At 38.1% G+C, this 18,186-nt stretch overlaps 1 protein-coding gene across 1 annotated transcript in view; it reads right to left on the reverse strand.

The window, feature by feature from the left end:
- The window catches only part of MORC1 (MORC family CW-type zinc finger 1), a 187,187-nt gene that overhangs the window by 129,567 nt on the left and 39,434 nt on the right, over positions 1-18,186 (reverse strand). Inside the window, exon 11 of the mRNA XM_044254799.1 lies at positions 17,464-17,569. Within this exon, the coding sequence (XP_044110734.1) occupies positions 17,464-17,569 (106 nt within the window). The remainder of the gene's footprint in view (positions 1-17,463; positions 17,570-18,186) is intronic.

An 18,186-nucleotide genomic window follows, 5' to 3' on the forward strand; every position in this document is an offset into this window, starting at 1 on the left:
CAATGAATTCTGGAACAATGAAAAGAAATTTTTAAAAAAATCACAGTTTTTTCAGAGAATTTCTACCAAACCTATAGGCAAATTAAAGACTCATTTTACAAACTCTTCCAAATCAACCAAAGAGGTAAAAAACTTCTCAACTCATTCTTCCATAATCTATACACTAATACTAAATAAGGTAAGGAAAATAAAAGCATATTTATAGCCCAGACTCATGTATAAGCATAAGGGCAAAAAATATTAAATAAAATACCGTGGAGTTAACACAGTGAACTAGTTGGGTTTGAGGAACAGAAAAATGATAGTTCAGTATCACAAGCTTTACTCAAATAAATACACTTCTTTAACAGATTAAAAGAGAAAAACAAAACTAAATTACCTCAACAGACATCAAAAAGCTTTGACAAAAACTTAACATCAATTTCCTGATGTGAAAAATAAAAGTCACTCAATAAACTAGAAATAAAATGACTTCCTACATTTGGCGAAAGGCATTGATTAGAAGGAATAATAACTAGAGCAAATATCACATCTAATAGTCAAAGATAAAAGAATCCCATTAAGACAGAACCAAACCAAAAATCATGTCTGTTATTACCACTCTTAGTTAACTAGTTAGTTAAAACAGAGTAACAGAAATGAAGACACAAAACCATAACTATTGCAAATAAAGACTAAATAGAAAATTCAACTGAAAACTTAGAATAAAAGAATTCAGTAAATGGCGAGATATAAAATCAAAAGTTTTTGGGCGCCTGGGTGGCTCAGTGGGTTGGGCCTCTGCCTTCGGCTCAGGTCATGATCTCAGGTCAGAGTCCTGGGATTGAGTCCCACATTGGGCTCTCTGCTCAGAGGGGAGCCTGCTTCCTCCTCTCTCTCTCTGCCTACATGTGATCTCTCTCTCTGTCAAATAAATAAACAAAATCTTCAAAAAAAAAAAAAATCAGAGGTTTTTGACTGGTCAATAGTTTTGAAATGCCTGGGTGGCTCAGTTGGTTATGCCTCTGACTCTTGATTTCGGCTCAGGTCATGACCTCAGGGTCATGGAATCTAGTGGAGTTGGCTTTAGAGACTCTCCCTCTTCCTCTGTCCCTCTTCTGTCAAAATAAATAAATAAAAATTTTTTAAAAGTCAGCAGTTTTCGTGTATGCAAATTAACAATTAAGTAATTAGAAAAAGCAATAGAGAAAAGATCCTATTTGAATGCCAAGAAGAGTCATAATACCTACATACTTAACAAGAAATGTACAAAAAAGAGAAAGAAATGTACAAGACCTATAAGAAGAAATAATAATATCCAACAACTACTGAATATGAACTCTGTGCCAGGTAGTGGTCTAAGCACTTTTCAGCTCATACATCATGTAAGCCTCACAACAGTGCTGTGATATACCACTATTAATACAACTGCTATTATTATTGCCATTTTTGGATAACTAATTAGAGGCTCTGTAAGGTTAACTACCTTCCCCATATCAACACAGCTTATAGAAATACAAATTGAACTCATACAGTCTAACTACCAAAGTCTTGTTCCTAACTACAATGATATACACGATGATGTAAAACTCCACTCAACTATATGTAAGACTGAAATAAGAACCAAAACATAAATATGTTAGTTCTTCTCCAATTAATCCATAAATTCAATGGGCTCCCAGTCTAAATCCCAAGACATATTATGTAAGCTATAGCAATTAAAAAGTTCTAATTAAGCAAAAACAGAAAAAATATATGAAAAGAAATAGGCCATCTAGAAACAGATCCATATCTGATGATAATTTAGCTTATATTAGTATGCATTTCAAATCAGTAGGAAAGCCTGAACTATTTTTAAAATGCTGTATCGATTAGGAGATATTAATCTGTCCTTCCCTGTACACACCATGTTCAAAAAACAAATTCCAGATAGATTAAAAAGCTATAGAAATAAACTACAAATATTAAGAGAAATGATAAGAAAATATATTTGGTTAAGGAACCTATCTAAGGTTTAGAAATGCAAAAGAGACTCATAAAGAAAAGTATTTCAGATTTGATCTCAAAATATCAAAAATTTCTATTAGACAAAGGACAATATTAACAATGTTAAAGATCAAGTTGGGAAAGAGGAGGGAGAGTGTATGTGGCTATAAAAGGCAACAGGAGGGGCGTCTGGGTTAAGTGGGCTTAACCCACTGACTCAGTTGGTTAAGCCTTTGCCTTCGGCTTGGGTCATGGTCTCAGGGTCCTGGGATCGAACCCCGCATCAGGCTCTTTGCTCAGTGGGGAGCCTGCTTCCTTCTCTCTCTCTGCCTGCCTCTCTGCCTACTTGTGATCTCACTCTCTGTCAAATAAATAAATAAAATCTTTAAAAAAAAAAAAAAGGCAACAGGAAGGGTACACCTAGGTGGCTCATTCAGTTGCCTTTGGCTCAAGCCATAATCTTAGGGTCCTGAGATCAAGCCCCATATCAGGCTTCTTGCTCTGTGGGATGTCTGCTTCTCCTTCCTCTACTGCTCCTCCTGCCTGTGCTCTTTTGTTCTCACACATCTCTCTCTCTCTCAAACAAATGGATAAAATCTTAAAAGAATTTTAAAAAAGAGGCAATAGGAAAGATCCTTGTCTGATGTATTGGTGGATTTGACCCAGGCTAGGTAGACTGCATCAATGTCAATGTCCTAGTTGTGATGTTGTACTACAAGTTTAGCAAAGTAACAGCAATGGGGCACCAGGGCAAAGGGTACATAAACTTTTTCTATATTATTTCTTGAAACTGCTTATAAGTCTACAGTTACCCAAATACAAATTTTAATTTTAAAAAGATCAAGTGTCAGGGCAGCTGGGGGTGGCTGTCAGTCAAGTGGCCAACTCTTGGTTTCAGTTCAGGTCATGATTTTGGAGTCCTAGGATCAAAATCCACATCAGGTTCCTCACTCAGTGGGGAGTATGTTTTAGATTCTCTCTCTTCCTCTCCCTCTGAACCTCCCTACTGCTTGCTTGCTTTCTTTCTCTCAAATAAATAAAATCTTTTTTAAAAAATACAGATCAGCATTGTTAAAATAGTGAAAAAGTAAAGTCAACTTAAGCTCCCATCATTAGTTAGCAAGTATTGACATACCATATATCAACACAAAGTAACTTAATATTAAGCAAAAACTGTTACACACTAATGTATAGTAATTTATTTGTTTATAGACTTTTAAAAAAATCATTTTAAAAAATGGGGACTAGGGGCACCTGGGTGGCTCAGTGGGTTAAGCCTCTGCCTTCAGCTCAGGTCATGATCTCAGGGTCCTGGGATCAAGCCCCGTATCAGGCTCCCTGCTCAGCAGGGAGCCTGCTTCCCCCTCTCTCTCTGCCTGCCTCTCTGCCTACTTGTGATCTCTGTTTCTCTCTGCCAAATAAAAATAAAATTAAAAAATGAGGACTATAATTATTCAATAAAAGAAACCAGGATTCCTTGGAGAAATGGCTGATTACATTACAGCAACAGAAGTAGTGTAATATGAGCCTGGAATATCTTATGATGCCAAAAAATGTTTTAAAATGATGGTTATATGTCAAAAGAACACAAAAGCTAGCTTGAACTGCATGCAAAAGAAGGAAACTGGATCATTTCCTTACACCACACACAAAAATAGACTCAAAATGGGTGAGAGACCTATATATAAGACAGGAATCCATCAAAATCCTAGAGGAAAACCTAGATTGCAACCTCTGTAACCTCAGCTGCAGCAACTTCTTTCCTCACACATCTCCAAAGGTAAGGGAAACAAAGGCAAAAATGAACTATTGGGACTTCATCAAGATCAAAGCTTTTGCACAGCAAAGGAAAAAGTTGACAAAACCAAAAGACAACCAACACAATGGGAGAAGATATTTGCAAATGACATATCAGATAAAGGGCTAGTATCCAAGATCTACAAAGAACTTATCAAACTCAACACCCAAAGAACAAATAATCCAATCAAGAAATGGGCAGAGGACATAAACAGACATTTCTGCAAAGAAGACATTCAAATGGCCAACAGACACATGAAAAAGTGCTCAGTATCACTTGGCATCAGGGAAATACAAATCAAAACCACCATGAGATACCACCCCATACCTGTTAGAATGGCTAAAATCAGTAAGTTAGGAAATGACAGATGTTGGCAAGGATTCAGAGAAAGGGGAACCCTCTTACACTGTTGGTGAGAATGCAAGCTGGTGCAGCCACTCTGGAAAACAGGATGGAGGTACCACAAAAAGTTGAAAATAGAGCTACCCTATGACCCAGCAATTGCACTACTGGGTATCTACCCTAAAGATATAAATGTAGTGATCCGAAGGGGCAGGTGCACCTGAATGTTTATAGCAGCAATGTGCATAAAAGCCAAACTATGGAAAGAACCCAGATGTCTGCCAACAGATGAAAGGATAAAGAAGATGTAGTATATATACACAATGTAATACTACTCAGCCATCAAAAAAATGAAATCTTGTCATCTGTATCAACATGGATGGAACTAGAGAGTATTATGTTAATTGAAATAAATCAGAGAAAGACAATTATCCTATGATCTCACTCATATGTGGAATTTAAGAAACAAAACAGAGGACCACAGGGAGATAGAGGAAAAAATTAAACAAGATGAAAGCAGAAAGGGAGACAAACCATAAGAGACTCTTAGTCATAGGAAACAAACTGAGGGTTGCTAGAGGGGAGGTGGGTAGAGGTTTGAGGTAACTGAGTGATGGACATTAAGAAAAGCATGTGATGTAAAGAGCACTGGGTACTCTAGAAGGCTGATGAATCACTAACCTCTACCTCTGAAACCAGTAATACACTGTATGTTAATTAACTGAATTTAAATTAAAAAATAAAAATAGGGGCGCCTGGGTGGCTCAGTGGGTTAAGCTGCTGCCTTCGGCTCAGGTCATGATCTCAGAGTCCTGAGATCGAGTCCCGCATCGGGCTCTCTGCTCAGCAGGGAGCCTGCTTCCCTCTCTCTCTCTCTGCCTGCCTCTCTGTCTACTTGTGATTTCTCTTTGTCAAATAAATAAATAAAATCTTAAAAAAAATAAATAAAAAATAAAAATAAAGCCCACTTGAACAGGCTCCGCCTAGCCAAAGCTAGGACAACTTTGGCCACAAAATACTGGCAGTGACAGATTATTACTCTTGAAATTAGAAGGAATACATGGGTCTCTACCGTACTTACAGAGAAGAAGAGGGAGAGGAAGACCGATAGAGCAAGTGTGAGAATAGCATCTGGGGAATCCGAGGGAAAGGTTTGTTGGAATCCTCTGTATTATATTTGCAACCTTATTGAAAAGATTAAATTACAGCAGAAGAAAAAGCTGTGAAGACAAAAAGGATGACTTTAATTTAAACTGACAACTACTGGAAAATCTAGATGACATATTTAAAAACCCAAGTTGCAGAATGGTTTCTATAGTAGAAGCAAGATGGTGGGAAGGGGGTTGGGGGAGAGAATGAGAGAGCACTGTTATATTTATGTATGTTTAAGTATTTTTCAATCAACTCATATTTGTGTACTACTTGAGGCCCACTCTACCGCTGCCTTGAGGCCCACTTTACCTCTGCCCCAAAGATTACTGTCCCTAGAGCAGGTGCTGGACCACCAGGAAGACCACAACAAAGAGTGAGAGACAGGAGAGCGTGAAAAAAACTAACACTCGGACCCAGGATTTGGTGGCATACCTTATATAAAATTTCAAGATCTCAATTTTGAAATTATAATTCCATACTCATATCCACATAAAGGATTCTATGTCCTATGAAGGAAATTTAAAACATCTCAATGATAGAGTAGTTCCATATGTGCTATCTATATAGACTCTCTGGGTACAGAATACGGAAGTAGAATTACAATCCTGTGAATTCTGCAGAAGCCAGTTGATACTAACCACATGTGAGGCAAGGCCAGGCACTGGCCTCTTCAGACCCTCCCCTCTACCACCTATCACAACCATTTGCTCAGTCCTACTGCATTCAACCAACAGAGGACCTCTGCAAATCACTCTGATTTTAATCATCTGTCTAATTGTAACTAAAGTTTACTAACAGCCACCAGTGAGAAGGAGAGAACAAGTTATCTGACTTTGTTTTGACTACCTCAAAGGAAAAAAAAAAAAAAAACTTGGTTGGGGTAAAATTTGCCAAAGTTTGAGATGTGGGACTTGGTCCAGAGTTCCAAAAATTACCGCAACATAAATTAACAAAGAAACATTGTCTAAGCCGGCTCTGAAGAAACCTCTTATTTTCTGTCATTAGTTCACTACTATTTTCATTAATATTCCATATTCTGAGTCCTTCCCCTGCTTCTTTGTTCCAAAGTCTTAACTTTATTTTGATTTCTTACAAAATTATTTTTCATATCATCATCTTCCCTTTTAGGGCACTTTGCCTAAATTTAAAATGGCAGATTCTTTCCCTGCAGATATAACCCACTTTCCGCAAATCACCCTGCAACTATGTATGATTCCCTGGCACTCTCCACATGCCACATTCACAGATTCGAATTCTGATTTAATATATCATACGTTAAATGCAAACTGCTGCCTCATCTGATTCTGAAATTCTGAGATGACTTATCTATCTACATTTTTTAAAGAGAAAACAGGCTGTCTTTAGACTGCTACTGCCAAAGCACATGCCACTGCCTGTGTACTTGAACATCACTCCTAATGAAATTTTCATGACATTATTGTCATTTTGCAACAAGGCCTTGCTGATGGTCGGATTATGATTGTAGAGCCTCAGCCCAAAGCAGATAAAGGGTTTTGATTGCAAAATTTACAACTGATATGAAATATTCACAAGAACTATATGAAAGTCCAGATACTGTGACTCAGTAGTTCCCTTCTTGGGAATTTGTTTAAAATAAATAAATATATAAAACAATTCAAGTGTGCCTAAGTGGCTCAGTGAGTTACACATCTGCTCCAGTCATGATCCGAGTTTTATGAGACTGAGCCCTGCATCGGGCTCCTTGCCCAGTGGGGAGTCTGCTTCTCCCTCTCCTTCTGCCCCTCCCCCCTGCTCATGCACACACACACTCTCTCTAATAAAATCATTAAAAAATTTTCTAAAAAAAATCCATCTGTATGAAAATGTTTCTTTCCATATTATCTATAAATAAGAGAGGAGCAAGATGGCAGAAGTCCCAGGAGTTCAGCTAGATATCAAACCATTCTGAACAGCTACAAACTCAAGAGGAGAGAGAAGAGAAGAGCAGCAACCCCAGGAATAGATAATCGACCACTTTCCAGAAGGCAGGATGTGTGGAGAAATCAATCTGATGCAACATGTGGGAAGATAGACCGCAGGGGGTAGGGGCTGGCTCCTGGCAAGCGGTAGAGCAGCGCAGCACAAAATCAGAACTTTGAGAAGTATTTTCCACTGAGGGATGTCACTCCAGAGGCTAAGTATGGGAGGGGAGGACCCCTCGCAGGGACAGTGTGGTCTCAGGACCCATGAGATCACAGAAAAACTGGGGGTGCCTGTGTGCAGCAGAGCTCTCAGGTACTGGAGTGGGGAGACCAGCTGCAGGGATGGAGCTGAGGAGTGGGCTCTCAGCTCGGGATTACCTTAAACCATGATCCAAGGAACAGTCGGACCACTGCTTTTTGAGCAGGGACCCCCATGAGTGGCAGATCTGGGGAGACCCCCTCCTTCCTCCCCTGGGAGGAGCAACACAGGAGTATTTGGTAGGAATCTGCTGGGTTTAGAGACTCCAAAGGGGGCTGTGCCCCAGCGATAGAAACGCTTGGTCACAGGCTGGTAAGTTTGGAGTGTAACTGGAAACCAGGGAAATGGGAGGGATTGACTGCTTTTCTCTGAGGGCACACTGAGGAGTGGGGGCTCAGAACTCTCAGCTCCTATGAGGCAGGAGACTGGGAGGTTGCCATTTTCATTCCTGTTCTCCAAAGCTGTACAGAAAGTGTTCAGGTTACAAAAGCTACCAAGAGCAAACCCAAGCAGATTACTGAGCTTGGCCCCTGGCAAGGGTGGTGCAATTCCGTCTCAGGCAAAGACATTTGAGAATTACTGCAACAGATCCCTCCCCTAGAAAATCAGCAAGAAAATCCAAATCCAAATGCAGCCAAGATCAAGTTCACTAATCAATGAGGACTGTGGAACTCCAGAGCTAGAGGATAGAAACACAGAATTCATGGTTTTTTTCCCATGATCCTTTAGTCTTTCAGAGTTAAATTTTTAAAATTTTTATTCTTATTCCTTTTGTAATTTATCTTCTTCCTATTTTAATGTTTTTTAATGATTTACATTATCAATATCTTTTTAAAAATATTTAATTTTCACCGTTATAGTCTTATTTTATCCCTTTATTGTATTTAACCCTATTTTTTGTATACATATAGGTTTTTCTTCATTAGAATTTTGGAAAACAATTTCTTCTGATAGATCAAAATATACCCTAAACCTGGCAGACAGCTTTGTTCTCATCTCCAGCCTGATCACATTCTTTCTTTTTTTTTTCTTTATTCAACCAACTTATCAATTCCCTTTTCAGAATCTTTAATTTTCTTATTCATAGTCATATTCCATTTCTTCATCCTGTTTACCCTTATTTGTGTGTGTATGTATATACATATAGTCTTTAAAATTTTGGGAGGTAGTTTCTTCTAACAGACCAAAATATACTCAAAATAAAGTGTCTGGCTCTGTTCTATTCACCACTCTAATTAAATATACATAAACATATATATTTTTTTCTTTTTTGCCCCTTTCTTTCCACCCCAGTTTCAGGTCTCTTCTGATTTGGTTAATGTATATTTTTCTGGGGTTGTTGCTACCCTTTTAGTATTTTGTTCTCTCATTCATCTATTCATATCTGCATAAAATGATAAGGTGGAAAAACTCACCAAAAAAAAAAAGAACAAGAGGCAGTACCACTGGCTAGGGACCTATCTAATCAATACAGACATTAGTACTATGTCAGAACTAGACGATTCAGAATGACGGTTATCAAGGTGCTAGCTGGGCTCGAAAAAAGCATGGAAGACATAAGAGAATCCCTTTCTGAAGAAATCAAATCCCTTTCTGGTAAAATATAAAAGCTAAAATCTAAACAAGTTGAAATCAAAAAAGCTATTAATGAGGGGCAGTCAAAAATGGAGGCTCTTACTGCTAGGATAAATGATGCAGGAGAGAGAATTAGTGATAAAGAAGACCAAATGATGGAGAATAAAGAAGCCGAGCAAAAGACAACTACTGGACCATGAGGGGAGAATTTGAGAGATAAGTGATACCTTGAGATGAAACAATATTAGAATAATTGGGATCCCAGAAGAAGGAGAGAGAGACATGGGGGCAGAAGATATATTGGAGCAAATGATAGTAGAGAATATCCCTAATATGGTGATGGGAACAAGCATCAAAATCCAGGTAGCACAGAGAACTCCTGTCAAAATCAATAAAAATAGATCCACACCCGGGCATCTACAAGTAAAACTTACAAGTCTCAGTGACAAAGAGAAAATCCTGAAAGCAGCTCGGGACAAGAGGTCTGTAACACACAACAGCAGAAATATTAGAATGGCAGCAGACCTATCTATAGAGACCTGGCAGGCCAGAAAGGACTGGCATGATATATTCAGAGCACCAAACGAGAAAAACATGCAACTAAGAATACTATATCCAGGGGTGCCTGAGTGGCTCAGTCATTAAGCATCTGCCTTCGGCTCAGGTCATGATCCCAGGATCCTGGGATCAAGCCCCACGTTGGGCTCTCTTTTTTTTTTTTTTTATTTATTTATTCGACAGAGAGAAATCACAAGTAGGCAGAGAGGCAGGCAGAGAGAGAGAGAGGGAAGCAGGCTCCCTGCTGAGCAGAGAGCCCGATGCGGGACTCGATCCCAGGACCCCGAGATCATGACCTGAGCCGAAGGCAGCGGCTTAACCCACTGAGCCACCCAGGCGCCCCCCCACGTTGGGCTCTCCACTCGGCAGGAAGCCTGCTTCTCCCTCTCCCACTCCCCCTGCTTGTGTTCCCTCTCTCGCTGTGTCTCTGTCTGTCAAATAAATAAATAAAATATTTTAAAAATAAAGAAAGAAAGAATACTATAACCAGCTAGGCTGTCATTGAAAATAGAAGAGAGATTAAAAAGCTTCCAGGACAAACAAAAACTAAAAGAATTTGCAAACATGAAACCGGCCTTATAGAAAATTTTGAAACGAGTCCTATAAACAGAGAGAGAGCCTAAAAGTAACAGACCAGAAAGAAACAGAGATGGTATATTGGCAATACAATGGAACTAAATTCATATCTTTCAATAGTTACCCTGAATGTAAATGGGCTAAATGCCCCCAATCAAAAGACATAGGGTATCAGAATGGATAAAAAAAATAAGATCCATCAATATGCTGTCTACATGAAACTCATTTTAGACCCAAAGACACATCCAGATTTAAAGTAAGGGGGTGGAAAATAATTTACCATACTAATGAACATCAAAATAAAGCTGGGATGCCAATCCTTATATCAGATAAATTAGATTTTAAGCCAAAGACCATAATAAGATATGAGGAAGGACACTATATCATACTTAAAGGGTCTGTCCAAGAAGAAGATCTAACAATTTTAAATATCTATGCCCCTAACATGAGAGCAGCCAATTATATAAACCAATTAATAACAAAATCAAAGAAATACACCAATAATAATACAATAATAGTAGGGGACTTTAATTACCCTCTCACTGAAATGGAAAGATCATGAAAGCAAAAGATCAACAATGAAATAAAGGCTTTAAATGACACATTGGACCAGATGGACATCACAGATATATTTATAACATTCCATCCCAAAACAACAGAATACACATTCTCCTTTAGGGCACATGGAACATTGTCCAGAACAGATCACATCCTGGGGCATAAATCAGGTCTCAACCAGTACAAAAGACTGGCATCATTTCTTACATATTTTTAGACCACAATGCTTTGAAACTAGAACTCTATCACCAGAGGAAAGTTGGAAGAACTCAAATACATGAAGGCTAAAGAGCATCCTACTAAAGAATGAATGGGTTAACCAGGAAATTAAAGAAGAATTTAATAAGTTCATAAAAACAAATGAAAATGAAAACACAACTGTTCAAAATCTTTGGGACACAGCAAAGGCTGTCCTAAGAGGAAAGTACATAGCAACACAAGCCTTTCTCAAGAAACAAGAAAGGTCTCAAGTATACAACCTAACCCTACACCTAAAGGAGCTAAAAAAAGAACAGCAAAGAAAGCCTAAACCCAGCAAGAGAAGAGAAATAATAAAGAGCAGAGCAGAAATCAGTGAAATAGAAACCAAAAAACAAAACAAAACAGTACAACAAATTAATGATACTAGAGGCTGGTTTTTGGAAAGAATTAATAAGATTGATAAGCCCCTGGCCAGACTTATCAAAAAGAAAAGAGAAAGGACCCAAATAAATAAAATCATAAATGAATGAGGAGAGATTACAACTAACACCAATGAAATACAAACAATAATAAGAACATATTATGAGCAACTATACGCCAGCAAATTTGACAATGTAGAAGAAAGGGATGCATTCTTAGAGAAACAGAAACTACCAAAACTGAACCAGGAAGAAATAGAAAACCTGAACAGACTCATAACCAGTAAGGAGATTGAAGCAGTCACCAAACAACTCCCAAAAAACAAGAGCTCAGGACCGACAGCTTCCCAGGGGAATTCTACCAAACATTTAAAGAAGAATTAATACCTGTTCTCCTAAAACTGTTCAATAAAATAGATATGATTCTCTCAATAGATGCTGAAAAGCATTTGATAAATATAGCATCCTTTCTTGATCAAAACTCTTCACAGTGTAGGGACAGGGGTACATACCTCAATATCATAAAAGCAACCTATGGAAAACCCACAGTGAATACCATTCTCAATGGAGAAAAACTGAGAACTTTTCCCCTAAGGTCAGGAAATAAGGATGTCTACTCTTACCACTGCTATTCAACATAGTACTAGAAGTCCTAGCCTCAGCAATCAGACAACAAAAAGAAATAAAAGACATCCGAACCAGCCAAGAAGAAGTCAAACTCTCACTCTTTGCAGATGATACGGTACTTTATGTGGAAAACCCAAAAGAACCCATGCCAAATCTTCTAGAACTCATACAGTAATTCATTAAGTATCAGGATATAAAATCAATCCACAGAAATCAGTTGCATTTCTATACACCAACAGCAAGACAGAAGAAAGAGAAATTAAGGAGTCAATCCCATTTACAATTGTACCCAAAACCATAAAATACCTAGGAATAAACCTAGCCAAAGTGGCAAAGAATCTGTACTCAGAAAACTATAAAGTACTCATGAAAAAAACTGAGGAAGACACAAAGAAATGGAAAACTATTCTATGCTCACAGATTTGAAGAACAAATATTGTGAAAATGTCTATGCTACCTAGAGCAATCTACACATTTAATGTAACCCTATCAATATACCATCAATTTTTTTCAAAAAAATGGAATAAATAATCCTAAAATTTACATGGAACCAGAAAAGACCCTGAATAGCCAGAGGAATGTTGAAAAAGAAAGCCAAAGTTGGTGGCATCACAATTCCAGACTTCAAGCTCATTACAAAGCTGTCACCATCAAGACAGCATGGTACTGGCACAAAAACAGACACATAGATCAGTGGAACAGAATAGAGAGTCCAGAAATGGACTCTCAATTCTACAGTCAACTAATCTTTGACAAAGCAGGAAAGAATGTACAACAGAAAAAAGTCTCTTCAACAAATGGTGTTGGAAAAATTGGATAGCCACATGCAGAAGAATGAAACTGGACCATTTCTTTACACCACACACAAAATAAATGAAAGTGGATGAAAGACCTCAATGTGAGACAGGAATCCATCAAAATCCTTAAGGAGAACACAAGCAGTAACCTCTTGAACCTCAGCCACATCAACTTCTTCCTAGAAATATCACCAAAAGCAAGGGAAGCAAGAGCAAATGAACTATTGGGACTTCATCAAGATCAAAGCTTTTGCACAGCAAAGGAAACAGTAAACAATACCAAAAGACAACCAACACAATGGGAGAAGATATTTGCAAATGACGTATCAGATGAAGGGCTAGTATCCAAGATCTATAAAGAACTTATCAAACTCAACACCCAAAGAACAAATAATCCAATCCAGAAATGGGCAGAGAAAGAATTAAGATGCCCTACAGCAGACAAATGGATAAGGGAGATGTGGTCCATATACACTATAGAGTATTATGCCTCCATCAGAAAGGATGAATACCCAACTTTTATAGCAACATGGACGCGAGTGAAAGAGATTATGCTGAGTGAAATAAGTCAAGCAGAGAGAGTCAATTATCATATGATTTCACTTATTTGTGGAGCATAACAAATAGCATGGAGGGCATGGGGAGTTAGAGAGGAGAAGGGAGTTGGGGGAAATTGGAAGGGGAGGTGAACCATGAGAGACTATGGATTCTGAAAAACAATCTGAGGGTTTTGAAGGGGCAGGGGGTGGGTGTTGGGGTACCAGGTGGTGGGTATTATAGAGGGCACGGCTTGCATGGAGCACTGGGTGTGGTGCAAAAATAATGAATACTGTTATGCTGAAAATAAATAAAAAATAAATTAAAAAAATAAAGAAAAAATTTAAAAAATAAAAAAAAATGGGCAGAGGACATGAACAGACATTTCTGCAAAGAAGACATTCAAATGGCCAACAGACACATGAAAAAGTGTTCAGTATCACTCGGCATCAGGGAAATACGAATCAAAACCACAATGAGATACCACCAGTCAGAATGGCTAAAATTAACCAGTCAGGAAATGACAGAGGCTGGCAAGGATGCAGAGAAAGGGGGACCCTCCTACACTGTTGTGGGAATGTAAGCTGGTACAGCCACTCTGGAAAACAGTATGGAGGTTCCTCAAAAAGTTGAAAATAGAATTACCTTATGACCCAGCAATTGCACTACTGGGTATTTACTCTAAAGATACAAATGTAGTGATCCAAAGGGGCACGGGCACCCAAATGTTTAGAGTAGCAGTGTCCACAATAACCAAACTATGGAAAGAGCCTAGATGCTGATGAGCAGATGAATAAATAAAAAAGACGTGGTATACACACACACACACACACACACACACACACACTGGAATACTATGCAGCCATCAAAAATGAAGTCTTGCCATTTGCAATAATGTGGATGGAGCTAGAGGATATCATGCTGAGTGAAATAAGTCAATCAGAGAAAGATAATTATCATATGATCTCTCTGATATGAGGAATTTGAGAGGCAGGGTGGGGGAAACATGATGGGATTGGGAGGGAGACAAAACATAAGAGACTCTTAATCTCACAAAACAAACTGAGGGTTGCTGGGGGTTGGGGGGGCAGGGATAGGGTGTTGGGGTTATGGACAGTGGGGAGGGTATGTGCTATGGTGAGTGCTATGAAATGTGTAAGCCTGATGATTCACAGACCTGTACCCCTATGGAAAATAATACATTGTAAGTTAATATAAAAAAGCAAAAAAAATCTAAAAATAATGTAAAACACTTGGACCCATGCTACTATCAAAAATGAAATTGCTATAGAATCTATGATAAATCAATTTAATGCACTATTGTAAAACCACTTATCAAGAAATCATTATAAAATGAGACTTAGCAAGACTACATAATAACTTAAAGTTCAGAAGCAAATTGTAAATGCAACAAAAGGAGAAATCACACTTAAAAAAACAGAATTGAATTAAAAAATTGATCAATTATGATAAATTCTTTTCTTTAAATTTTTTTAAAAATACTGTCTCACTTTTGACTTTATAATAAACAAAATTGGAAGAAAATGTGTCAGAAAAAAAGTCTGAAGGCTTTAATTTTCCTATTTCTATGTAGAAAATTATTTTCAGAATCAGCAGAACCAAGCCGTCTAAGACCAAAGGTGGAGACTGCATAGTTCCAAGGTTTGAAACTTGTTTAGAACAGATGAAGAATCATGCCCAGGGGCTTTAAGGGGACACCATAACCACAAGAAAAAGAAATGGCAAAGGAGTTGTTACATTACTAAACCATTTGTTCTTGAAACCAAGATTAGGTAAACTGTATCTGATCAGAAGTTCAAGTATCAGAAGTCAAAAATGGAAGAAGAGTCAGAGAAAGATCCATCTTCCACTAGAGTATTCTTTCGGCTGTAAGAGTTAACCATTTTCCAGCCCCTTAATGAAGACGGATTGGGTGTTAATGTCAGACCCACTGACTTTTCAGAGGGAAAACTACACATCACTCCTCCCCAGGAGGTGGTACTGCTGTCCCTCCTTCGCACTACTGTGAGACTCGTATCATAGCCATGAAATGTATAGTATAGATAGCACCCTTGGTAGAGAAATGATGTCTCCTCATTACAACAACCCATCCTCATAAAAATCCTCCATCCTTTCTTTAAAAAGCCTTTCTTATGATGAAACTACAAAAAATGTTAAAAAATCAAACAAACAAATCCAACGTGGTCAATGTTCCAAAATTAAACTGTACATGTCCTGGTCTGACCCATTTTTTTCATTTTGTGATTAAGTGTTTAAATGGCTTAAGAAGCTTCTGACTTCATTAAACAATCTGGAAACAGTAAGAACTTTCTTCCCAAAGAAATTAGCTGTCAAATTATTCCTCTAGTAATGTGTTTGTTTTCTGATGCTAGTGCTGAAATGCCAAGGCACTCTGACAGATAACTGTTAGAAAATTTGGGTTCAGAGCTTTTAAAGAGCATGAGATACTGGTTTTGGAAGCAGCTGTGAGAAGGGCAGGGCTGGGGGAAGGAGGAGGTGGTAATGGAGGTGCCAGGAACAGGTCTGTGCCTCCTTTCTGATATTGGCGTGTTAATGTTACCAAAGGGTTCCCAGCATTTGTACAATAGTAATGAGGCTGGATTTTTTTTCCAAGAGACAAAAACCTTCATTTCTGTATAAATCAAGAATAATATATTAGAATGAAATGAGGAAAAATATAAATTAGAAAAAAGAAAAGAAAATCTAAAAGTGCATTATCAAACATTAAATTTTCTAACTGGGGAAGGGACTTTAAAATTTCACCTCAAAGACAGAAGAAATTCTCTGTTAATTTTATGTATTTACTTGAGTCTCAGTTTCTTAATCTAAAATTGCACTGTCCAATACGGTAGCCTCTAGCCATATGTGGCCGTTGGGCCCTAGTCCAAACTGACACATGCTATCTGTGTAAGAAACACACTAGGTTTCAAGGATTTAATAGGAAAAAGGGTACAAAATGTCTCATTAATATTTTTCATATTAAAATTATATTTTATATATAACAGATTAAACAAAACATTATTAAAATTAATTTGACCGGTTTCTTTTTACTTTTCCTAATGAGGCTACTAGAAAATTTAGATTTCATATAGGGTTAATATCTGTGTCTCTCATTCCATTTCCACTGGACAATACCAGTATTTAATTAAAATGAATCAGTCTGAATTTAAATCCTTCAAAATCCCTTCTAGCTCCAGAGTTCTGACACTAAGAGACTGTGGGCTCAAGCTGTTAAGTTTCAAATACAAAGTTATTTTGGAGAAACTTAGGTTCAGTCACTGTTTCATTATTTCTCCATCCTTTTCACGCATGCTCACCAATGCTTCCTTATTCTGTTTCCTACGGATCCCTAATAGCCAGGAAAAATGATGTGTCAATTTATTTACTTAAAAACTACAACTATGAAGTTCATATTGTCATTCTGAATTGTCAGCTGGTCCTATTTCTTTTCGCTTCTCACCATACTGATGCCCCCCCCTTTTTAAAGATTTTATTTATTTACTTGAGAGAGAGAGTGAGAGAGAAAGCACAAGAAGGGAGAGGGTCAGAGGGAGAAGAGGACTCCCGGCCGGTCAGGGAACCTGATGCAGGACCCCATCCCCGGACTCCCGGATCACAAACCAAGCTACAGGCAGTCGCCCAACCAACCAAGCCACCCAGGTGCCCACTGACGCCCAATTTTAATGACATGTAATGGATAATGAACTCTGAGGGTTTTTTTCAGTTTTGATATTCATCAAATAGGAGTTTGAATTAGAGAAGCTTAGAGGTGCTATTCCAGTGGTTCCCAAATGCGCAGTCACCTCTGAGTCACCTGGGGAACATGTGAAAAATATTGATTCCTGGGCCTGATACTGGGAGACTTCTGACTCAACACAGTCTGAGATAAGACAAAATCCTATACTTCTTAAGAATCTATCCAGGTCATTCAGAGAGTGAGCCAGGTTTGGGAATCAGTGTCTAGCCTAACTTACTTCATCAGTAATTGGGAAAAAATGTACTGTCCTAGAACCTAGTGGGGAGGTTCCTAGAACCTAAGGACAGGGGCCTCAGACCTAGAACCAGGAGAAAGAGCTCCAAAGCCAGCTCGCTGCCATCCCTGAGAGACATTCTGTCAAACACAAACACTACTCACTCCTCAAGAGCTCCAGCCATTAGTATATCTTCCTTGTCGGTCTTAATATCCAACTCTGGTTCTCCACTAAGCAAAAGCTTCAAGTTATAAATAACCAGCAAAGTACCTAGTAGGAAAAAAAGGACATTTGACTTGTCAATACTTTAATTACACTAAATATAAGTTATAGTGCTATTATCTCATCTATGGAATTAAGCCAACTCTAGACCAAATTTCCTTCTGTACTTCAGTAAGTAATATGCCCGGGTAAGTTCCAAGATATAAGTCTCATGGCAAATTCCACTCTCTGCCAAAGAGTGTTGAGTTTCTGCGTTATAGTGCTTATTCCTATTCAATTCATTATAAGTTTCTCAATGTAGATTCTACACTTTGGCACTCTTTTCATAATTTGCATTATGAAAACCGTTAGGAGTCTGAGCTAAAATTTGTATTGTAGGTAAAGGTCTCACTGGTGGAGCTATAATCAATGCACATAAGAACAAAGATGAGTTTTTAAAATTTGTACAGATACAAAGAATTGCTTTTAGACCCCATAAGAGGTGTTGGCAAACTTTTTTTGTAAAGGGACAGATAACAAACATTTCAGGCTTTGCAGGCCAAATGGTCTCTGCCACATCTACTCACAACTCACCTCCATCACTGTACCATGAAAGCTGCCACGGAGAATACATAAATGAATTGAGTGTGGCTATCTTTCAATAAAACTTCATTTACAAAAACAAG

Source organism: Neovison vison, chromosome 6 (genome assembly GCF_020171115.1).
Source record: "Neovison vison isolate M4711 chromosome 6, ASM_NN_V1, whole genome shotgun sequence".
Classification (NCBI taxonomy): domain Eukaryota; kingdom Metazoa; phylum Chordata; class Mammalia; order Carnivora; family Mustelidae; genus Neogale; species Neogale vison.